Below are 23,921 nucleotides of genomic sequence, written 5' to 3'. Positions count from 1 at the left end.
TTGCAGGAGCATTGTAGCACAGTGGTCTAAGCAGTGCGCTCCAGCTCCGAGCCTCATGAGTTTGCAGCCAGTGCTGGGCGATATAGGCTGTGTTTACACAGACAGCTCAATTCTATTATGGGTTTTCACACCTTTCATTATGTGACAATGGATAGGCTAACTAACGGGTAGCCTACAGAATGTAGCCTGTTGGCATATAATCAAATAACAAGGGGACTATTGCAATCATCGATGGCACTAAATTATCATCAGCTGATGTCTCGTTATACCATCAATAGCATTATGGTTCACCTCATTACCGCTCGTTAAAAGATGATGTCGGTGTAACCCTTAGTCCTGCTTGAAACCAAAATCTTAAGATATGTTTGCCCTCTGGTTGGTATTGTAATCGGAACTTACTCCTTTTTGAACAACCTAAGGGTGATTTACCTATTTGACAAGCATTTTGTACAACAGAGCAAACGTATTTAATTGTTTACCGTGGCAAATCAAAATGCTATTCAATTATTATAAAACAACGGTTGTTGATGTGTATGGCTGCATTTCATTTTTGTACATTTCAATGTTGCGGTAATAGGACCTAGGCCTAGCGTTTGAGCAAGCGAGAGAGAAAATTATTTGGGTAGCAAGAGAATTCTCTTTTTCAGGCACTCACGGGGCTCATTTGAAATTCCCGATGAACCAAGTTAAGATCCGACATATGTAAGTGATCGTCCCAATTTTTAAAAATAGTCAATTCCAATAAACACTAAAAATCTGAGAAACATTGTTAGTTTGTCCCAAAACGGCATGTCTCATTCCACTCTTTTCTGAGTGTTCCCCCTGGAAAGGAGGGGTGGAGGTGTCTGAGTAGCAACCTGCATTGCTACTCGGATGAGTTCTGAGAGCACAATATCTAAGGAAGTCTCTAGGTTCTGATTGCCTGAGGTAGAGTATCTCATGATAAGCCGCAAACCACAGTATCTACCGAGAGAGTTTTAATCTGTATTTTTCGTAGCTGTCTACATACCACCACAGACCGATGCTGGCACTAAGACCGCACTCAGTGAGCTGTGTTCAGCCATAAGTAAACAGGAAAATGCTCCTCCAGAGGCGGGGGTCCTAGTGGCCGGAAACTTTAATGCAGGGAAACTTAAATCTGTTGAACCAAATTTCTATGAGCATGGTAAATGTGCAAACAGATGGAAAAAACTATAGACCACCTTTACTCCACACACAGAGATACGTACAAAGCTCTCACTCACACTCCATTTGAGCAAATCTGAACATAATTCTATCCTCCTGATTCCTGCTTACAAAAAAAAATGAAAGCAGGAAGCACCAGTGACTCGATCTATAAAAAAAGTGGTCAGATGAAGCATATGCTAAGCTACAGGAATCTTTTGCTAGCACAGACTGGAATATGTTCCGGGATTCTTCTGATGGCATTGAGAAGTATGCCACATCTGTCACTGGCTTCATCAATAAGTGCATTGATGATGTCGTTCCCACAGTGACTGTACGTACATACCCCAACCAGAAACCATGGATTACAGGTAACATCCGCACTGACGAAAAGGCTAGAGCTGCCGCTTTCAAGGAGCGGGACTCTAACCCGGAAGCTTATAAGAAATCCTGCTATGCCCACCGACGAACCATCAAACAGGCAAAGCATCAATACAGGACTAAGATCGAATCATACTACACCGGCTCCGGCGCTCCTCGGATGTCGCAGGGCTTGCAAACCAAAACAGACTACAAAGGGAAGCACAGCCGAGAGTTTCCCAGTGACACAAGCCTCCCAGATGAGCTAAACTACTTCTATGCACGCTTTGAGGTAAATAACGCTGAAACATGCATGAGAGCACCAGCTGCTCCAGACGACTGTGATCCCACTCTCCGCAGCCGATGTGAGCAAGACCTTTAAACAGGTCAACATTCACAAGGCCAGACAGAATACGAAGATGTGTACAACGAGCATGCGCTGACCAACTGGCAAATGTCTTCACTGACATTTTCAACCTCTCCCTGTTCGAGTCTCTAATACTAACATGTTACAAGCAGACCACCATAGTCCCTGGGCCCAAAAACACTAAGGAAACCTGCCTAAACTGGATCCTACACATCCTGACAGGCCGGCCCCAGGTGCAAGGGTAGGTAACAACACATCCGCTATACTGATCCTCAACACAGGGGCACCTCATGGGTGTGTGCTTAGTCCCATCCTGTACTCCCTGTTCACTCATGACTGCAGGGCCAGGCACAAATCCAACACCATCATAAAGTTTGCCCTTGACACAACAGTGGTAGGCCTGATCACCAACAATGACGATACAGCCTATAGGGAGGAGGTCAGAGACCTGGCCATGTGGTGCCAGGACAACAACCTCTCCCTCAATGTGATCAAGACAAAGGAGCTGATTGTGGACTACAGGAAAAGGAGGACCGAGCACACACCCATTTTCATCGACGGGGCTGTAGTGGAGCAGGTTGAGAGCTTCAAGTTCCTTGGTTTCCACATCACCAACAAACTAACATGTCCAAGCACACCAAGACAGTCGTGAAGAGGGCACGACAAAACCTTTTCCCCCTCAGGAGACTGAAAAGATTGGTCATGGGTCCTCAGATCCTCGAAAGGTTTTACAGCTGCACCATCGAGAGCATCCTGACTGGTTGCATCACTGCCTGGTATGGCAACTGCTCGGCCTCCAACCGCAAGGCACTACAGACTAACCGGTGCAACTACAGACTAACCGGTGCCCCCGCACATTGACTCTCTACCGTTACCACCTGTATATAGTCTCGCTATTGTTATTTTACTGCTGCCCTTCAATTACTTGTTCCTTTTATTTCTTATTCTTATTCATATTTTTTAAACTGCATTGTTGGTTAGGGACTTGTAAGTAAGCATTTCACTGTAAGGCTGTTGTATTCGGCACATGTGGGGCGGCAGGTAGCATAGTGGTTAGAGCGTCGGACTAGTAACTGAAAGGCTGCAAGATCGAATCCCCAAGCTGACAAGATGAAAATCTGTTGTTCTGCCCCTGAACAAGGCAGTTAACCCACTGTTCCTAGGCTGTCATTGAAAATAAGAATTTGTTCTTAACTGACTTGCCAAGTTAATTAAACAAATAAAAAGGATTGCTTACTGAATGCTTTGAGAGCCCATCCCCCTTCAACAGTGTGTTCTTAGAACAGGCTGTTCCTAACATCACCCATTCACACCCATGCATCATCACTTACACCTCTGGGGCTGTGAGAGCAACACACCAGCTCAGTATCACAGCCACCGGGGGACTATATATTCTCTTTTGCTATTGTTCTCCTAGTAGTGTTAGACATACAGGGGAATTTAGGGGGAAATTCTAAGTAAACACATACAGTGACAGGACTCTTATATTACTTTCTGGACTCTTTAATAACTGACAGTGTTCAGAGGGAGCTGAATTGCTGGGGGACACCGAGCCATCAGTAAACACAAGTTTCGGTCTGGAAAGGACAGGACTTTTGAAAGGGCCAAAAAGTAATAGAAATGAGGCCAGACTAAGCGAGGAAACGTAGAACATTCAACTAAACAGGAGATTAATTCAACTAGATTTGACCTTCAGGTTGAATGTCTGGAACCCAGGGAGGACTTATTTTATTTGACAACTTCCTGTATGTGACAACTCTGCACCAGAAAATATATAAAACATGCCTTTGGATGACAGAGATGATGACTTGAGACAACAGTGCGAAGCAAGGCTGCTAGATTAAGCTAAAGGCATACACTTTCTAGCCAACTCCACTCACCATTAGTAATAGGCATCACATCTGCCTTGAGAAGCAGCCTGGATGTTTTGTCTAGCTACCAGTTCCTCAACTTCTTCATAAGATCTTCAAAAAGGGAAGGTTTTCACCCTAGTTTTCACCCTAGTCATGAAACGTGAGAAACTGTGATAAGACTACTACAGACAGTCTCAATCCCATTTAGCACAATAGTACTCAAATGAGATGGCAATCACTCTATAACCCCCTCGTATCACAATGCTGCCATAATGCTACTGAAAATTACAATAATTCGGAGAACAGCACATCAGTAATCAACGCTTTGAATAATGATGAGGTTAATAAGGCATAAAATCGCTGCTCATTAAATAATTGTATCTGTTGTATCATAGCAACATTTTATCATCACAGCACAGTGAGTGAGCGAGCAAGTAGATGGGCAATTCCCCGGTAACAAAGACTTTTCACTTTCAAATGTATGCAAAACCAAAACCAGTGACTGCAACGTTAAAAATAAATAAATAAAACATTGTAATGAGGCTCTTTCAAGTGAATCATTGAGTATGACAGCTGAGTGCAAATCAAATCAAATGTTATGTCACATACGCGTGTTAAGAAGATGTTATTGCAGGTGTAGCAAAATGCTTGTTTCTCTAGCGCCAACAGTGCAGTAATATCTAACAAGTAATATCTAACAATTTCACAACAATGCACACAATTCTAAAGTAAAGGAATGGAATTAAGAATATATAAATATTTCGACGGATAATGTCAGAGCGGCATAGACTAAGAGACAGTAGAATAGGATAGAATACCATATGTACATGAGTAATGAGATGATTAATGCAAAATATGTAAACATTATTAAAGTGACTAGTGTGCCATTGCATGTAATATAGCAGGAGGGTCCACCCATGAAGACACACAGACAGACTCCTTAGCTGAGCTTTGAAGACAGAAGTCCTCCAGAAGAGAACTTTAGTGGAGAGGAAAGAGACTACAATGCCAGCCGGTGAAGGAGGGAGGGCAATGGGAAAATAAAGCCCTCTCTGCACAACACACTCATTGTCATTCCATGTAAATTCTCACTCAATGTCTATGTGGCTTAACGAGAGCCTAAGTGGCTGTGATAAAGAAGTAGCTGTATCCATAGATACACATATGTACTCTTTCGTACAGTATCTATGTCTATCAATAGCTCAAAGTACAGTATGTACTAAGGCAGAAGCCATACAAAGATATTGGAATGTATCACACAATGCATCAAGCATGCAAGCTCCCTTGTCAACACCTTTCGTAGGCATAAAAGCAAGTGAGCTTTCAATAAATTAATTCTGCCGTGCTCACTCAAGGTCCTAAGTGTTGTAAAATATGAGTGGTTAGTTGCTGGTCCTTTATGATCAGCATGGCATACCAATGATGTCATATAAGAAATTAACATGCAACTTGTGTTATCCTCATTTGACCTCTTGTTGCAGAGAATGTGGAATGCAAACTTGTACTGTTTGAGGTTTAAAAAGACTTACAAAAGTTTGTAATTTCCACTTAACAATTTCAAACTTGATTTGCCCTAACAAAAAAAATGTATCAACCCCTACAAAAATTAATTATAATCATTCACATTTCCTGTTGGTGCAGGATTCATTTTCCTACTGTGAGAAACAGGTCAAATTAAGATCTGTACATACATATTGCATAAAAGAACAGTCAACATAGATTCTATAGTACACAAACACATAGGCTGATTTAACAATCCCATACACAGAGCAGACAATTGCTTTTTTGTGTGCAAAAGGTCTTATGGAAGTATATCATGGGTACACAAAAATAATCTCACTGCAAACAATGCATCCTACATACACCTGCTGGTTTGGGCTCACTCCTATCCATCACCTCCCTCCTTCGCAATGGGATTCTGTCATTTGCATGAGTCTTTCTGATTGGCTGCTTTGAATTCACTCAGAGACACTCCACTCTCCTGATTGGACGAGAGCAGGAGGGGGCTTGGAATCTCTGATTGAGAAACACCATAAATAGCATGCACAGGCAACCAGACATACACAGATGCAACTGCCAGCTACTCTCAGTGATTTACTACTACAACCTACCACACTGTCCCTGTTCACTGACTAACTCCAGCAGCTTCTGCAGCAGAGTCCATCTTCTCCATCCTCGCAAAAGGATCAAGGAGAGTTATTTTGAAACAAAATCAGAATTTTAAGTCTTCAAAAAGAAGACAGAGGAAGAGAGAGAGCCAGTGTTAGAGGAAGTGTGTCAGAGGAAGTCATCATGTCTCTAGAAGTGAAGGAGAAGACTGAGGTGCGTCTGGTGTTCCTGGGTGCGGCTGGCGTGGGAAAGACGGCCCTGATCAGCCGCTTCCTCCTGGACACATTCGAACCCAAGCACCGGCGCACCGTGGAGGAACTGCACAGCAAGGAGTTTGACATCGGAGGGGCTAAGGTCACCATCCACATCATGGACACCAGCGGCAGCTACTCCTTCCCAGCCATGAGGAAGCTCTGCATTCAGAACAGCGACGCGTTTGCCCTTGTGTACGCCATCAATGACCCGGACTCCCTGGAGGCTGTCAAGAGCCTGCGAGACGAGATCCTGGCGGTCAAAGAAGACAAGTTCACACCCATCGTGGTGGTCGGCAACAAGACGGACCGGCATGGCGAGCGGACGGTGTCCAGCGAAGACGTGCTGTCCACTGTGGAGCTGGACTGGAACAACAGCTTCTTGGAGACGTCTGCCAAGGAGAACAACAACGTACTGGAGGTGTTCAGGGAGCTGCTGCAACAAGCCAACCTGCCCAGCCGGCTGAGCCCCGCACTGAGACGACGCAGGGAGACCTTCCCCAAAGACGGCAACAAACTGCCCCCCATGAACAAGACCAACAGCTGTCTCATTTCCTAAGGCAGAGGGGCTGGAGGGATGTGACATACAGACAAAGACAGACAGGGGACAGAGAGGCTGAGGATGGGGTCCCGAAACTGGGTCAGTGTTACAGACAAACACAGTGGTGTTGAATGTGCTACTACTGCTGCTGCTATAGACCGTGCTGCTGAGTTGGAGTCTGACGGCTTCAATTCCCTGTAAGCCTCCTCATCTAACCATCCTAAGTATCTCCACCACAGCATTTCCACTGAAGTAGAGGAACGGAACACTGACTGTTAAAGGGGAAGCGGAACTAATGACGTCACACAGGTGCGGGACATTGATAAAGCTGAAACTAAATGAGAAAAGTGCACCTGAATGTGGTGGTGTCATTGTTAAAAATATACTGTGACAGTGCAAAAGTGGCAATGAGCTTACTTTGTCAAGTTTTCAATCTATGTCCTACTATGTTACTGTTGTGTTTGCCTTTTGTAAGTGTCGACGGTGTTCACTTGCAATAACTGTGACGATAGACAGTTGTGACGAATTAGGCAAAAGCTGCATTTGGACATTGTGTCATGAGAGCTTTTTTATTCATCAAGTGAAGTTTCTTTGTGACAAATCTTTATTTTGCTTGTCATGGCAACAAAGCATAGTATGTTCTGAGTCAACTCTGGTTGCGTTCCTCATTCTATAATACCAATTTGTTGTTTGCCAATATTCATATGCACTTGGAGTTATTTTGCAGATATCATTATTTATTAAAAAACATACTAAATGTGTTAAAATATAAATTATATAGACTGTATTGTTTTTCTATGAATATTTGAAGTACATGTTGATGATTAAATCATGTTTATTCACCAAAACAGTATAACAAAGACGTTATGGCTTTATTACTTGTTGTATATATTGTCTATTCATGATAAATAAAATATTATTATATATCAAAGTATTAGTCATGGTCATTTTCAGTGGACTCATTTTGGCAGGTGCTTATTGGAAACGAAAGTGCAATAAACTAATGGCCAAGTAATAACACATCTGGTATGAGGTGTGACAAGGACTTATTTATCATGCAAACATCAAATCTCTTTACTCAAGTCAAAACTCAACAAGCCAGAGACTGTATAACAGACTAGCCCAGAGATTATATTTAGAACAACTTACAAAGTAATACCCCCCAAAAATCTGTCCATTTCCAGTATGATTGCAGCAGACACCTGGCCAAGCTCTGGAATAAATAAAAATAACATAAACAAGCATACAATCAACAAGACACAAATGTGGTTATGCTGACAATGAAATCAGCTTTAGTACCAGGGGTGTAGAATCATCCCAAAACATACCAGTATCACAAATCCACTTCCTCAAAATTCACTTCCTCCCAAAACCGTCAACAGGTATCCTTCCTCTTCAAGCATCTTCACCATCCTACTAGATTACGGAGACGCAATTTGTAGATCGTCAGGTAAAGGTGTTCTCGAGCGGCTAGATGTTCTTTACCATTCGGCTATCAGATTTGCCACCAATGCTCCTTAAAGGACACATCAGTGCACTCTATGCTCCTCTGTAAACTGGTCATCTCTGTATACATGTCGCAAGACCCACTGGTTGAGGCTTATTTATAAAACCCTCTTAGACCTCACTCCCCCCTATCTGGGATATCTACTGCAGCCCTCATCCTCCACATTCAACACCCGTTCTGCCAGTCACATTCTGTTAAAGGTCCCCAAAGCACACTCATCCCTGGGTCGCTCCTCTTTTCAGTTCGCTGCAGCTAGTGACTGGAATGAGCTGCAAAAAACACTCAAACTGGACAGTTTTATCTCCATCTCTTCATTCAAAGACTCAATCATGGACACTCTTACTGACAGTTGTGGCTGCTTTGCGTGATATATTGTTGTCTCTACCTTCTTGCCCTTTGTGCTGTTGTCTGTGCCCAATAATGTTTGTACCACGTTTTGTGTTGCTGTCATGTTGTGTTGCTACCATGTTGTTGTTGTCATGTTGTGTTGCTACCATGCTGTGTTGTCATGTGTCGCTGCCTTGCTATGTTGTCTTAGGTCTCTCTTTATGTAGTGTTGTGGTGTCTCTTGTCGTGATGTGTGTTTGGTCCTATATGATATTTTCTATCCCAGCCCCCGTCCCCGCAGGAATCCTTTTGGTAGGCCATCATTGTAAATAAGAATGTGTCCTTAACTGACTTGCCTACCTAAATAAAATATTAAATTAAAATGTTAAAATGTCACCAGTTACAGTAAGTTGTCTCACATTACCCTCTAGTGGTAGGCCTATATGTTTTTGACATTGCTAGTCTGTCACACAACGCACCTTGAAATCTATGGGGAAACCTGTTAGTTAATACAAAACCTGGCCAGAGCAGAAATAAAATATTAGGGAACCTCTCACTGTGCCAGACAAAAGACCATTGTTTGTGCTGCTCGGCAGGATGTCAACTTGTTCCTCCAATGCCCAGATCATTGACATGGCTAGTAACAGAAACCATTCTGCAGGGAATCATGTCTAGGTTCCATATGAAAAGAGTGTGAAATTCTCACATAAGGATCTACTTTCCTGATCAATGCATCATTAACCTGACACTGCCACAAATAATGTCAGTTATATAATATGGTTGCATGGACATTAGCTATCTATGTGAATTTCCTGTAACTATCTGTATCAACAATTACCAGCAGATAATGTTTCCATAGTAACAATCAGAATCCAGTATAAGTGTACTTAATGAAAGTTAAGACTGTAACAACTGTGCTCTAGTGATCATTCTAATATATAGTACTGTGCACACACATGCACACATAAATATGTTTCCCCTTTCCAACCACACACAGAGACATGGTGCATTGTTTCCCTCTGCCCAGACGAGGAAGTGACCTATGATCTGTGACACTCTAGTTCCTCTTTGGGTCCTGTTTAAACACACAGCTGTCGATGCACCAGCTAGTTCACACCACCAACACTTACCGACAGAGACCCACACTCAGGTGCGTACCACTCTCTCCGGGGTTGGAAGGGCTTCTGTTTACCATCTATCAAAACTTAAATGTACAATTTATTTTATAGGTGATGGGCCAGCTTACAGCTCCTAAATATTATGCATGCAAATTATTTTCTGTGATCCAAGACTTCAAAGGGCCAACATCAGAAGTCAGCACTTCTAGTTAAGAGATTCTATTACTAGTCTATAATGTCTTTATCATACCTTTTTACAGTTCTTATGAGTGGTGGTGAAGAATTTTAGCATGCGTATCCTTACCAATGCCTCCACTGCAAGGGATAAGAGTTTTCTAGTCCGTCTCTGCCCCTCAACTTGGTCAAAGCTCCTCAGTGATGAGTAGAAACCTGAGAAGTTTGGAACAAGTAAAGGGTCCCTGACTTCATCTGAAGAAGTTGTCTCACTGTACGGTCCACTCACTGCATTAAGTAGCTATACTACAACAACACAAACCAGAAGTTAATGTTCTCTGATCAAAGCGTAGATACAACTCAATGGTATTTTCTCCTGATCAAGTATAACAACTGACAATATTGGGATTGTACGATGGTCAAATAATTGTTTAACTACAAATCAATAGTTCTGGGATCTGATGAAGTTTGACCTGAATAATGTGAAGGGTTTATTTTAACAGAAGAGTACATTTATTGTTAAGACTAGAGATACTACAATTCTCCAGAATAAAATGTAACTGGTTACATTATTGAAAACATAACCATTTTGTTCACCAATAAAAAGTCTGGCAAAAACAAATGAAGCCAAATGTTTATTTTAACTTACAAAAAATTGGATGCACACACCAATTATTCGATTAAATCAAAAACTCATAAAATAGGCTACATCAAGATCAGACAATGAGAGTGGAGTAACAAATCAATGTGCTATCGGAAGACATGGATATGAGTTGGCATAGCAACAGCTATTTCTCTCCAAGAAGGACCTTTCCTCATGTCTGTACCACACACAGGTATAGTTAGCAGTTTACAATTAGCACATCCTACAGGATAACAAAGGAACGAATGTCAACAACAAAAGTAACAAAGAATGGTAAAGAGAAAGTTCTGCCGAATGGAATGCAACACATTTACATTAGCAGACTTTGCTGTACCAGAGACATAGGCACAAGCATTAAGAGCGTGTTTTTCTTCACATACATTATGCATTTGCCTCAGAAACATATCTCCCTGAGCTTAAAGCTCCAACAGAGGGTTCAGACATCTTTTCATAGGGGACACTAAATGGTAAATGGTCACGATTACAATTTCTATATTCAAAACCATGACCTCAGCATGGACACATAATGCATATATTGTCAGTCTTTCTGAATGCCAATGAGAAGCAACAAGACTATATAGGAAAGTCTACTTCAGAGTTAGGATGTCATATCCCCCTTTAATATAAAAGGTTAAATCCATTCAGATCATCATGACATTTGTTAGTTACACAGAGAACAGTTGACTGACTGGACCAATACAGTAACAATGACTCGGACAGTGTGTGGGATTCAAACATGGTGGGTCAAAATGTCCTAATCTGTGGCCTAATGTGTGGTGGTAGACAATACATGTGGTCTTATTAGATGTATTTGGTGAGTCAGCCTGAATTCACAAGGCTTAGGTGTCACACAGAACTGGTTGGGAGCTGCTGTACTAGGGTTCCTTTAGCTTTGTTCTCAGTAGGTTTTGCATTAACACACCTGCATCTAAATGCAAAGCAGTCACAGTGCTCGGTAGGCCTGGAGGGTCAGGGGTGTGGGGGGAAATGATTCAACCAGTAAGTGATGTTATTGGGGAGATACTTAAAAAGAGTGAAATAGGGTCAACGTCCTTCATAACGGAGAACTGAAGAAAAAGCCATCATTAGATACGTTGACAGTGGCTAGACCAGGGGTGAGCAATCATTTTGGCTCGAGGGCCACATCGGGATTTCAACATTTATCAGAAGGCCGCACAGATTTTTTTCAAAAGCAATTTGTGGGCCAGAAAAAGGTCAGTTTGAAAACAATAATATCAGTCTATTATAATATCTACATACTTTTCATCTGGCTTCAGACGTTCAAGAGTGGCCTGGAGTTTTTGACCCAAAATAATATATATTTTTCCCACCCCTGGGCTAGACAAGGAAAGCTAGTTTTCATCATAACACTCACCCTACACCTTTTACTCAGGTGGGAAAAACAGTGAACAGTGAACCAACAAAATAACAAATCCCTTCATATCTTGAAGCATGGAGGAATTAAAAAATACATCAAAACTTCCATGGAGGTGAGGTACAGTAATTCATGCATTGCTGGTTTGCCAGACCTTAGCATAGTAAGGCAAAAAAAAACAAATGACCTGACAACAAATATGCCCGTGAAATCAACCTTTTAGTATTGCTCAACTTTTTGTTTCTTTTATCGCTTTTATTGAGCAACTCCATGTTATGTTTCGCGCACTAAAAGCTGATGAAAATGCATTTTATTGGTTTGTAAGAGGGGATATGATGACGGTACTCCCCCTCGTCCTAGTCATCGGAACTAGGCTGTGTGTGAAGGTGCAGACAACAGGGACAGTATGCATTTCTAGCACTGTGGAGAGGAGGGGAGCATAGCGTATATACCACCGGTTTTCTCCTAACACCTCACCTATAGCACAAACTCAACCCTGTCTCTGGCCTTAGTCGTCCACCGTGATGTTGCGGAACAGGTAGGCCATGGACTCCCCGTTGTGGATGCGGCGGATGGCCTCGGCCAGGATCATACTGACGTCCACTGTCTTGATCTTGGGACACTGGAGCTTCTGTACCTCGTGAGGGACGGTGTTAGTCACCACCACCTGGGGGGCAGAAAGGCAGGGAACAGAGGAGGAAACACCATAATGAAGGTTGGCCGTGTGCAGTAGACCACCTGCTGGGTGTCCACGAACAGTGTTGATGTTACATGTAGAATCGCTTGAAAATAAATATAAAATGATGGACGATGTACTGTGGTCAAAGGCGATAGGACGGCCGGGCCACCCGCTGCTTTCAACCGTTCGTCGGTGTGGTCTATTTAGTCTCATTCCCAGACCGAACTGTGCCTGACTACCATATCTTATAACAGCCTTTATACAGGCGATGAAACATCCTACGAATCAAGTTGCAATATCTTGCACACAGGTGGTACATAGAAAGTGTTGGCACTGCCTTTCTGTTGTAAAGTGATTGAAAAGCTTTTAGGATGAGGAACTGAGCACTTCCCCATTCAAGATGTAGTGATAAATTCAGAACACAGGGCTGCTGTTACAGATGTAGGATCTTAATTTGATCACCCTGTTGCAGGAAATGTAATGCAAGAAATCTAAAACTTGTAGTGTAATTGAAGGTTAAAAAGGCTTCTGAAGTTTGTCATTCCCACTTGATTTTCCCCTCATGAAAAATGTATCAACCCCTCAAAAAACTAATTAATTAAACAAAATTAATTATAATCCACATAATAATTCACATTTCCTGTTGCTGCAGGAATATTTTCCTGCTGTAGCAGACTGCCTGAAATGAAGATCCTACATCTGTATCTCACCTCGTCGATGGCGGACTCCTCAATAAGACGGGGGGCATCGGCAGACAGCAGCCCATGTGTAGCCATGATGTAGATCTTATAAGCTCCTCTCTCCTTCAGAATCTCAGCTGCCGCCACAAAGTCCTCCACGTCGTCGATGATGTCATCCTGGGAAAGAACGGCAACCATGGGATTGGAAATGATGTACGCCTGTAATTCCTTCATCCATAATCTAAGGCTGTCATATTCTGTTATTAAATACAATGTGGCAAAATGTTGCAAATTCATTTCAAGTGGCTCATTTTAGCACAGACCTTGCAGTACAAAACCACAAATGGCCCAAATAAATGGGCACATTTCTTACAACAATGATGGCGATTCTTCCTCCCACATCTCCTACAACAGTGATCGGGGGCTTCTCCTTGGCCATCATTACTGAAAAGGAAGAACGAACTGGTCACTGCTAGTAATCACATACAGTATCCATAGGCATAAACAGTCAAACTAATGAGGATACATCTCAGAGTAGATTGGGTAAAATGGGTTCAAAAGTATGAGCTTTCCACAATTACAAAGTCCAATTTCAATCATTGTTATGATTATGTATTATTCAATTAATAGTTAATGTTCCATGCAATTCCCCCCCTTCTGGGTAACTGACTAAAATTCTCTTTTCAAAATGAGATGTAATTGGGAAATTAGATCAATTCTGTCAATTGTCCAAATTATAACCTTATAGATTTAAATTGAATGCCAAACTCATTCCAGCACAAGGATAATCAACATGACAAGCTTTTTTCCCAGCATACCCAATCAGACGCTGATATTAAATTGCCTCCACTACACACTGTCTGCTCAGAGCTCAGTGCAGACATTTGGCAACAGTTTGCATATAGCAATATGCACAACCTAATCTTGTCGTTAATCCATCAAAAACGATAGAGGCAGACAAGCACTGATGAGGTAATCACACGCTTACTAATGTTCCAGGTTTGTCTTATTGAACACTACTGTTGTCAGTCAATGGGGGAAGCACACAATCAGCGGATGGACAATCAGCCAGTCAGAGTGGGGAAGCTGATTGTGGGAGTGGAAGCTAGAGATGAGCAGGGAACACAGGTTCATGCCAGGAACACATTCCTTCCTGGAACACATGCCTTCCTTACAGGGGACCACACACAAGCAATAATAAGCACTGGAACATTTCAGCTTTTCAAAATGCATCAACATCACCACTAGGTCTTAAAACCTTCTGTAGTCTTGAAGAGGTACTACCTAGAATATATTCAGGTAGAATATAGAAATGAATCAAAACGATCTGGTAAAAACTATAGTTAGCCCTACACATATGTTAGAGATAAACTTGTCTTGGATATATGAGGCAAGAGTTGAAAAGCCTGAAGATCTCAGCAATCCTCTCAATGATGCTAGAAGCCAGCATTGCTGGGCTAAGGAAAACATATGCTATAATACAACTAACATGTGATAGTCATGGTTTGAGGTATATAAAATCAGATTTGCATATTCACACCCAAACCAGTAGATGTGTTGTTATTGACATGTAGGGTCCACGTTTAGGATTTACAGTTATTTAAATGTGGGAAGGCCCAAGGTGTGTGACACAGCAGCCCACTGGTTTGTATGGGCAGCAGGGAAGAGGGTGAACACAACATAACCCTGACCTGACCTACTGTGGTGTACTGTACTGTGTGTTCAGCAGCACACACAAGAACAACATGTTGCCACCCACCCAAAAATCTGGATCTTTGCTTTAGATTCTGAAAAAAAAGATTATCCTGTTTCCTCTTCCTATCATGATGTATTAGGCCTATATATCAACGGCATGCTTAATTAGTATTCAAAACATGCATTTCTGAAGGCCAGGTGTTAATCAGACTCCTTCGGGCGAGGCTTCAATAGGGAAGCATGATGTGTTGATTGGCAAGATGAGTCCGGATGAAAATATAAACATGTATCTGGGAGAAATGGTTCCATTTGTCAGATGATTGAAGAGAGTCTCGCAAAGCAACTAACGGAGGGCTTTCAGGCCATCTTGCAGAACAATCTGAAGTCTCTGCCTCTGACACCGGCACACTGCTGGAGACCTGACTTTGGATCAAGGAAGACATTGATCCATTCCTGATGAGGATCTCATCTACAGTATGCAGTGAGGGTACATAGGCGTCAGTACACCCATTATGGATCTGTAGCGCTGGACCACATCAACTAACTGATCCAGATCATTTGTAATTGGTCCATTGATTGTCTTTGTTATGCTTTCCTCAATCACAACTGAGGACCTTGCACTTAAGACTGTTTGTTGGCAAGATGATTCGAAAACCCTTGATCACTACATGCACGCATTTAGGAACCATTTGGAGAGGAACCATTTGGTGGTCAAAAGGGAATTAAGTTTACGGTCGTACTTGGGAGCTCTATGCCTGGGAACGGAGCTTGTTGTTTGCTGCCAGCTATTATCAACAAATAAACACCACGTTAACACACATCTACAGAGACTGGACATAACAGACTACGAAGACATGAAGCCAGGACTGGGAAAATCCTCTTACATGAAGCAAAATCTTTAAAGCTAACCCGTGAAGAATCCAAAACCATTCCTCTAAACTTATTCATTCAAGAAATGTGTAAGACAGTTTGCAACTGACCCAAGCTTACAATAAGAGGATTTTTTAAGTCAAGGATAATTAATTGAGTAAATAATACAAATATTATTACAAACACTAAAACTGAAGGGGGACACAGCCAGTTGGCATAATAAATACTCTGGAGTCATTTGCCAATGACACAAAGCCCAGACAGAAAGTCTGACCATGTTGTCAGACCCGACTGTTTTAACAGCCTTACCGCAAATGTACTGAGAAAATGAGACATCTCCAATATCAAGTTACTGTCATTCTCTCAAAATGAAAAACAAAATGTATGTTCTCTTATTCAAAATGTCATTTTTAAACATGCAAATCATTCTAAAACGATTTGGTATGAATGCCTTTACATTTTAGGGAGGCTAATAAGAGCGTCTGCTAAATGACTTAAATGTAAATGTAAGGTCGCAACATTAGTAGAGGCAGTGTATGTGTGGAATTAGAACGTGCAGTAAATAGGCTACACAATTCAAGATCCTTTCAAAATAATGTCAGGTGTTGAAATGGTTATAGCAGAATCATCACTTATAAAGCTGTTAGTGCTGACATTAAATCCATATGATGAGGATTGTGCAATGGATATTTTGGGAGTTTGAAATAATTATTCAAATAATTCAGAGACTTGAACATTTCACACTACACTTAACATATTTTTGGATGCAACCATTGACTAGTACAGGCATCTATGCATCCATCTATATCTTACAGACACAGCCTGACCAACACTAAAGAATTGGGGAAGCTACAGACAAAGATACAGTTTCAATTTGATCTGATGGCAGACTAACGACAACTACACCTGGCTAGTTACCAAGCTATAAGCTATATAGGGCTTCTAGAGAGGTCTTACAAGGCAACTCCAGCCCAGGGTGTCCTGAGGTGTTACGGACACAGGGGGGAGAGTGTCGTCCGTCCGCCATGTCAGACTCTGAACACTGAGCCTCGCCATGCATCACTGCCAGGCCCAAACGCAGTCGCTCTGCATAGGACTGAGCTCTGAAAGACAACAGCAAGAAAACACTGGAGAAATGCAGAAACCCTTTTACATTATGTACATTATATGATCACACTCCAGGCCTCCGTAACTAAATAGTATGTTACCTCTTAGCAGCAGACGGTGACTTTGCAACAATAATGGCGTTTCTGTAATCTGGGACCTGAAGGGAAGTGAGAGGAGCCCACATTTGACATTGAATAGGCTGCTGAGTGTAGTTTACTATCTTACAACTTTACTACCAGGCATGGCACATGAGCTAGAGTAAGATGGTTACCTCCTCCTGGATGTACTGAAGCAGGAAGGGGGAGGCACGCAGGTTGTCCACTGGAAAACTGAAGAAGCCCTGAATCTCCTTCTGATGTAAGTCCATGGTGATGATGTGAGTTAAACCTGGAAGGAGAAAGAGAGAGGATGAGAAAAGAGACTGAAGAAACAGCAGACTGCTTTTAACAGAGGGTGCAGAATGAGAAATCAGCCACAGAGGCAAGTTTAAAGGGAAATGTAAAACATTTTCCACGTTGAATTCCTCTCCAGCACAACCCCAACATCAACACGTGAAAATGGCACGTTTCTGTTTTGTAGTAAAATAAATAGGTGGATACGTGCTTCCAATGACATCATCAACCAATTAGTAGACAATTAGAAGTCAATGCCTCCTCATTATTGGTTAGAATCACATGATGCACACCGCTGACGACTTTGGAAACACTTGTCTTCCTCTATATTTTTTTCCACAAAACGAAATACAGTGCCTTGCGAAAGTATTCGGCCCCCCTGAACTTTGCGACCTTTTGCCACATTTCAGGCTTCAAACATAAAGATATAAAACTGTATTTTTTTGTGAAGAATCAACAACAAGTGGGACACAATCATGAAGTGGAACAACATTTTATTGGATATTTCAGACTTTTTTAACAAATCAAAAACTGAACAATTGGGCGTGCAAAATGATTCAGCCCCTTTACTTTCAGTGCAGCAAACTCTCTCCAGAAGTTCAGTGAGGATCTCTGAATGATCCAATGTTGACCTAAATGACTAATGATGATAAATACAATCCACCTGTGTGTAATCAAGTCTCCGTATAAATGCACCTGCACTGTGACAGTCTCAGAGGTCCGTTAAAAGCGCAGAGAGCATCATGAAGAACAAGGAACACACCAGGCAGGTCCGAGATACTGTTGTGAAGAAGTTTAAAGCCGGATTTGGATACAAAAAGATTTCCCAAGCTTTAAACATCCCAAGGAGCACTGTGCAAGCGATAATATTGAAATGGAAGGAGTATCAGACCACTGCAAATCTACCAAGACCTGGCCGTCCCTCTAAACTTTCAGCTCATACAAGGAGAAGACTGATCAGAGATGCAGCCAAGAGGCCCATGATCACTCTGGATGAACTGCAGAGATCTACAGCTGAGGTGGGACACTCTGTCCATAGGATAAATCAGTCGTATATTGCACAAATCTGGCCTTTATGGAAGAGTGGCAAGAAGAAAGCCATTTCTTAAAGATATCCATAAAAAGTGTTGTTTAAAGTTTGCCACAAGCCACCTGGGAGACACACCAAACATGTGGAAGAAGGTGCTCTGGTCAGATGAAACCAAAATTGAACTTTTTGGCAACAATGCAAAACGTTATGTTTGGCGTAAAAGCAACACAGCTCATCACCCTGAACACACCATCCCCACTGTCAAACATGGTGGTGGCAGCATCATGGTTTGGGCCTGCTTTTCTTCAGCAGGGACAGTGAAGATGGTTCAAATTATTGGAAGATGGATGGAGCCAAATACAGGACCATTCTGGAAGAAAACCTGATGGAGTCTGCAAAAGACCTGAGACTGGGATGGAGATTTGTCTTCCAACAAGACAATGATCCAAAACATAAAGCAAAATCTACAATGGAATGGTTCAAAAATAAACATATCCAGGTGTTAGAATGGCCAAGTCAAAGTCCAGACCTGAATCCAATCGAGAATCTGTGGAAAGAACTGAAAACTGCTGTTCGCAAATGCTCTCCATCCAACCTCGTTGAGCTCGAGCTGTTTTGCAAGGAGGAATGGGAAAACATTTCAGTCTCTCGATATGCAAAACTGATAGAGACATACCCCAAGCGACTTACAGCTGTAATCGCAGCAAAAGGTGGTGCTACAAAGTATTAACTTAAGCGGGCTGAATAGTTTTTCACGCCCAAATGTTCAGTTTTTGATTTGTTAATTTTTTTGGAAATATCCAATAAATGTCGTTCCACTTCATGATTGTGTCCCACTTGTTGTTGATTCTTCACAAAAAAATACAGTTTTATATCTTTATGTTTGAAGCCTGAAATGTGGCAAAAGGTTGCAAAGTTCAAGGGGGCCGAATACTTTCGCAAGGCACTGTAAGTGCGCCATTTTCACATATATTGATGTTGGGGTGGGGCTGCTTACAAATATGAAGTTGAAATATGTAGACATTTTCCTTTAACACAGATGGTCAAGGGCAATGTAAACAGTAAACTGTTAACACTTGCAAACAGGATGTAATTACCTGCTTTGGCTAGCATGGAAGCCAGCAGCTTGCACACTATGGAACCCCTTTTTCTCATCTTGCACTGCTTGCTGTAGGGGAAATAGGGAATGACCCCAATTATGTTCTTTGCACAGGAGGTCTTAAGGGCGTAGGCCATGATCAGCAGCTCCATGATGGCCGTGTTGACATCTCTGGTTAAAACAAGGGAAAAGTGTCAATAACAAATAATGGTCACATTTATGGTGCGGTCAGTGCAAACTCATGCTGAGCAACTCTCCAGCAGAGGGCAACAGCATATGCTCAGTACAGCTTGTGCACGCCAAGTCAGATGACAGATAAGAGGATGGCTATTAATAACACTGGTAGCTATTCATATTATGGTAGATGAGCTTGTGCCTGATTTATAGTGTGTCAATCAAACAGGTTTGAATATGGATAATGCAACCTAACACGTGATATGACTGTGTGAATACCCCTCCTACAATATAGATTGATATGCATAGTCCTAAAGGCTGCACCACATTACACACACAGTATAGGTTTGTGTGTGTCCTAGAACAGAAGTGTGGAGGAGATGACATATTTCAGTCTACTCACCTGGGTATGGTCTGGATGATGAAGATAGTTTGGCCGCGAACAGATTCCTTCACGTCTACTCTGGTCTCTATCAAGGGTCACATAAAGTTGAATCAACAGCAAGTGTGGGTAAAATGCTAACTTTGACACTTACAGCTCCCCAAATGTGCCTAGACTTGTTTATGTCAACTAGGGCATAACACTCAGTTCAGGCATAATTATCAAGCCATTGTAAATACTCATCTGTAACATGTCATGTTTTCCAAAAGAGAAAAATGCTTTGTATCAGGCCAAACAAATAGGCTGTCCTTTGTATTAGCAGAGTAGGCAGAGTGACTGGGTTTCAACTAGGAGTTGGAACTGGTTCAGGGAACAGAACCAATGTTTTTTTTTGAGGAACAGAATCGGGAACAAACGTGATCTATACTGTTCCAGAACAGAACAGTTATTTTAAAAGTATGGGAACCGGTTAATAACATTATTTTATGTTCCAGGCATTCTTTTCCAGCCCCACAAAAAAATGCAATGAAGTGCCTATGCAAAGCCCTCCCTCTCTCGCTCTCAATTTCAATTCCATCTCGCACGCTACACTTGTCTGTCCAATCCATGTAAATAGCTTGCCTGCTCCATAGCAAGCTATTCTATCCGCACTAATTGGTGGTGATTTAATGTCCAACTAAATGTTTTTAAAAAACTTCAATTTCAGGAGGTTTAAAAAGGAACAGAAATGAATGATACTGTTTTTTTGTTTAGAAAAGGTTCACAAAAGAACAAAAAATAAAATTGATGGTTCTGTTCAGAATGAAATGATTGGAAAATAATTTTGGTTCCAACCAATTATTTATACAGTGCATTCGGAAAGTATTCAGACCCCTTCACTTTTTCCACATTTGTTACACAACCTTCATCTAAACTTGATTACATGTTTCCCCCATCTACACACAATACCCCATAATGACAAAGGAAAAAAGTTAACAAATTAGTGCAAATATATTACAAATAAAAAACAGAAATATCACATTTACATAAGTATTCAGACCCTTTACTCAGTAATTTATTGAAGCATCTTTGGCAGCAATTACATCCCTGAGTCTTCTTGGGTATGATGCTAGGGGTATGATAAGCTTGGCACACCTGTATTTGGGGAGTTTCTTCAATTCTTCTCTGCAGATCCTCTCAAGCTCTGTCAGGTTGGATGTGGAACGTCGCTGCACAGCTACTTTCAGGTCTCTCCAGAGATGTTCGATCAGGTTCAAGTCCAGGCTCTGGCTGGGCCACTCAAGGACACTTGTCCCGAAGCCACTCCTGCATTGTATTGGCTTTATGCTATGGGTTGTTGTCCTGTTGGAAGGTGAACCATCACCCCTGTGGTTCCAGGTTTCCTCCAGACGTGACGTTTGGCATTCAGGCCAAAGAGTTCAATCTTGGTTTCATCAGACCAGAGAATCTTGTTTCTCATGGTCTGAGAGTCTTTAGGTGCCTTTCGGCAAACTCCAAGCGGGCTGTCATGTGCCTTTTACTGAGGAGTAGCTTCCGTCTGGCCACTCTACCATAAAGGCCTGATTGGTGGAGTGCTGCAGAGATGGCTGTCCTTCTGGAAGGTTCTTCCATCTTCACAGAGGAACTCTGGTGCTCTGTCAGAGTGACCATTGGGTTCTTGGTCACCTCCTTGACCAAGGCCCTTCAACCTGATTGCTCAGTTTAGCTGGGTGGCCAGCTCTATGTAAAGTCTTGGTGGTTCCAAACTTCTTCCAATTAAGAATGATAGAGGCCACTGTGTTCTTGGGGACCTTCAATGCTGCAGAAATGTCTTGATACCCTTCCCATTTACATTTACATTTAAGTCATTTAGCAGACGCTCTTATCCAGAGCGACTTACAAATTGGTATCTGTACCTCGACACAATCCTGTCTCGGAGCTATACGGACAATTCCTTTGACCACATGGCTTGGTTTTTGCTCTGACATGCACTGTCAACTGTGGGACCTTATATAGACAGGTGTGTGCCATTGCATGTCTAATCAACTGAACTTACCACAGGTGGACTCCAATCAAGTTATAGATACATTTGAGTCTCATAGCAAAGGGTCTGAATACTTTTGTAAATAAGTGATTTCAGTTTCAAAATTGTAGTACAGTTACAAACATTTCTAAAACCCTGTTTTCACTTTGTCATTATGGGATATTGTGTGTAGATTGAGGAGTTTTTTAATTATTATTATTTTTTTTTAGAATATTGGCTGTAACGTAACAAAGTGAAGGGGTATGAATACTTTCCGAATGCACTGTATACCAGTGGAGGCTGCTGAGAGGAGGACGGCTCTTAATAATGTCTGGAATTGAGTCAATGAAAAGGTATCAAACACATGGTTTCCATGTTATTATTCCAATAATTATGAGCTGTCCTCCCCTGTTATATACATAATTGGTTTCAACTCACCTCTATTGGACTCTTGATAGACCACCGACTTGCCCAATTCAACTCCTAGTCGTCTGTGAAAAAACACCAGACAAATCAGTACAAGAGGTATGACACTGTGATGTGTCTTATTCAGACAGGACAGAGGCCCTGCATGGAAACTGATCCCACTCTAACTAAGCCTGCTGTGCCGCTACCATTTGAAACCCAAGCAAACAAGCAACATGTTGTAATGTGTCACATTGTAATTCAGTGACAGTGGGCCCACTACCTTGCATATCTAGTAGACATGGGAAGAGTTCAACTAGATCACAGGCACTCGCTCCCTGTTTCAATGTCACTAACGTTAATAACAGACAGTTCCCAGTTTCACACAGCGGAGACACCCAACATTGTCTCACATTAAATCAATTCCCTTAAGCCTCAATGTCATTGTCAACATCTAGCAAATGACCAACTCATAAACTCAATCGATTAATGACAGTAAGCAAGACCCTTGGCTAAAATCAAATGACTTCATCTGTGGCCATGCACCTGCAAACACCAGCATACACATTTTAGCGAGCTAGCTAGCAACATTATCTGGTTAGGTATCTATCATAACACGTATATTTAGCCGGAACAACAAAATATACATACTCAGTTATCTTCTTGGCTAGTTCTGTACATGCTGCAGTAGAATTGGCAGAAAAGACCCGATAACCACTTTTTGCGACATTCATTCTGGCAGCTGGTTAGCTAGCACCTGTGTAACCAGCTAACTAGCTTCTTCTCAAACTAACGTTACCACACTTGCAGCTTGCTAGCAAGCTAAGCTAAGTGTTAGGTAGTCATGCGAAGAAAGATACAAAAACGTGCAACGTTGATGTTAAAATGCACTTTGTTATTATTAGACCTTATTAAATCCAGTATAAATATAATCTCCCAAGATAGTTATGCTCGTTGAATGAAATAAATTGCTTGCGGCTAGCTCCTCTTTAGCTTTGCTGTATGTCTGACTGTGTGTGGTTGGCTGGCTGTGCAAGACATGAACAACACCGAAAAAACTATCCTGAACCGAATCATAATACCAATCGGGTGGTATTTTTTATTTATTTGACAGACCTGCCGCCTGTTATTAGATGAGCTAGCAATGTATGTATTTTTTTGTTGGAAACCGGAGTGTTTTTTAATCAATAAATTATATAGATTCCTGCACTGGGAGTCAAATAGCCCAAAGGCTGGCAGACAGCGATATTAAGTCGTTTCATTTCACCGTCCATCTTATTCTAATGTTATATTTTATTTAACCAGGCAAGTCAGTTAAGAACAAATTCTTATGTAGAATAATGGCCCACCCCAGCCAAACCCGGACGACACTGGGCCAATTGTGTACCACCACCCTATGGGACTCCCAATCACAGCCAGATGTGAGTGCCTGTGATACAGCCTGGATTTGAACCAGGGAATGGAGTGACACCTCTTGCACTTAGACCACTGCGCCACTGGGCTGAATTTGTGAATGAGAGGCTTGTAAGAAGCATGACTCTTTGGAGAATTGAGTTCATCATTTGCTGGTCCTGCATGCTCTGGGCATTACTTACTCAAATGAATTAAATTAGTCAA

The 23,921-nt window shown here is 41.8% G+C and overlaps 2 protein-coding genes across 4 annotated transcripts; one reads left to right on the top strand and one right to left on the bottom strand.

Annotated features, from left to right (window-relative positions):
* The first annotated feature begins 5,823 nt into the window (after window positions 1-5,823).
* On the top strand, window positions 5,824-7,537 carry LOC118384800 (ras-related protein Rap-2a-like). Its single transcript, XM_035771528.2, has one exon. It carries the CDS (start codon window positions 6,037-6,039, stop codon window positions 6,661-6,663), a length of 627 nt encoding a protein of 208 aa, XP_035627421.2. The 5' UTR covers window positions 5,824-6,036; the 3' UTR covers window positions 6,664-7,537.
* Window positions 7,538-10,393: 2,856 nt separating this feature from the next.
* On the bottom strand, window positions 10,394-23,398 carry LOC118384688 (phosphoribosyl pyrophosphate synthase-associated protein 1). Of its 3 annotated transcripts, none has more exons than XM_035771419.2 (11): window positions 22,956-23,398; window positions 22,338-22,390; window positions 19,919-19,985; window positions 19,340-19,512; window positions 17,092-17,207; window positions 16,922-16,977; window positions 16,671-16,816; window positions 15,584-15,628; window positions 13,522-13,592; window positions 13,179-13,325; window positions 10,394-12,456 (listed from the first exon to the last, which is right to left on the bottom strand). In XM_035771419.2, the coding sequence occupies exons 1-11, from the start codon at window positions 23,036-23,038 to the stop codon at window positions 12,298-12,300; spliced, it is 1,116 nt and encodes a 371-aa protein (XP_035627312.1). In that variant the 5' UTR covers window positions 23,039-23,398; the 3' UTR covers window positions 10,394-12,297. The 3 variants fall into 3 exon arrangements, with proteins under 3 accessions (XP_035627312.1, XP_035627314.1, XP_035627313.1); XM_035771421.2 differs by having other exon boundaries at window positions 23,212-23,393; XM_035771420.2 differs by lacking the exon at window positions 15,584-15,628 and having other exon boundaries at window positions 22,956-23,390.
* Window positions 23,399-23,921: the final 523 nt, after the last annotated feature.

The sequence above is a fragment of the Oncorhynchus keta genome, chromosome 5 (genome assembly GCF_023373465.1).
Source record: "Oncorhynchus keta strain PuntledgeMale-10-30-2019 chromosome 5, Oket_V2, whole genome shotgun sequence".
Classification (NCBI taxonomy): Eukaryota; Metazoa; Chordata; class Actinopteri; order Salmoniformes; family Salmonidae; genus Oncorhynchus; species Oncorhynchus keta.
Note: the sequence above shows the minus strand (reverse complement) of the source record. Positions and strands in the feature narration are given on the sequence as shown.

Bases quoted from the DNA above. Each gene is read 5' to 3' on its own strand.
- LOC118384800 (XM_035771528.2), top strand. From the start codon at position 6,037: ATGTCTCTAGAAGTGAAGGAGAAGACTGAGGTGCGTCTGGTGTTCCTG.
- LOC118384688 (XM_035771419.2), bottom strand. From the start codon at position 23,038: ATGAATGTCGCAAAAAGTGGTTATCGGGTCTTTTCTGCCAATTCTACT. The intron at 22,391-22,955 runs GTATGTATATTT...GTTTTTTCACAG, and splicing joins CTAGCCAAGAAGATAACTGA to ACGACTAGGAGTTGAATTGG. The intron at 16,817-16,921 runs GTAACATACTAT...GTTGTCTTTCAG, and splicing joins TCACCGTCTGCTGCTAAGAG to AGCTCAGTCCTATGCAGAGC.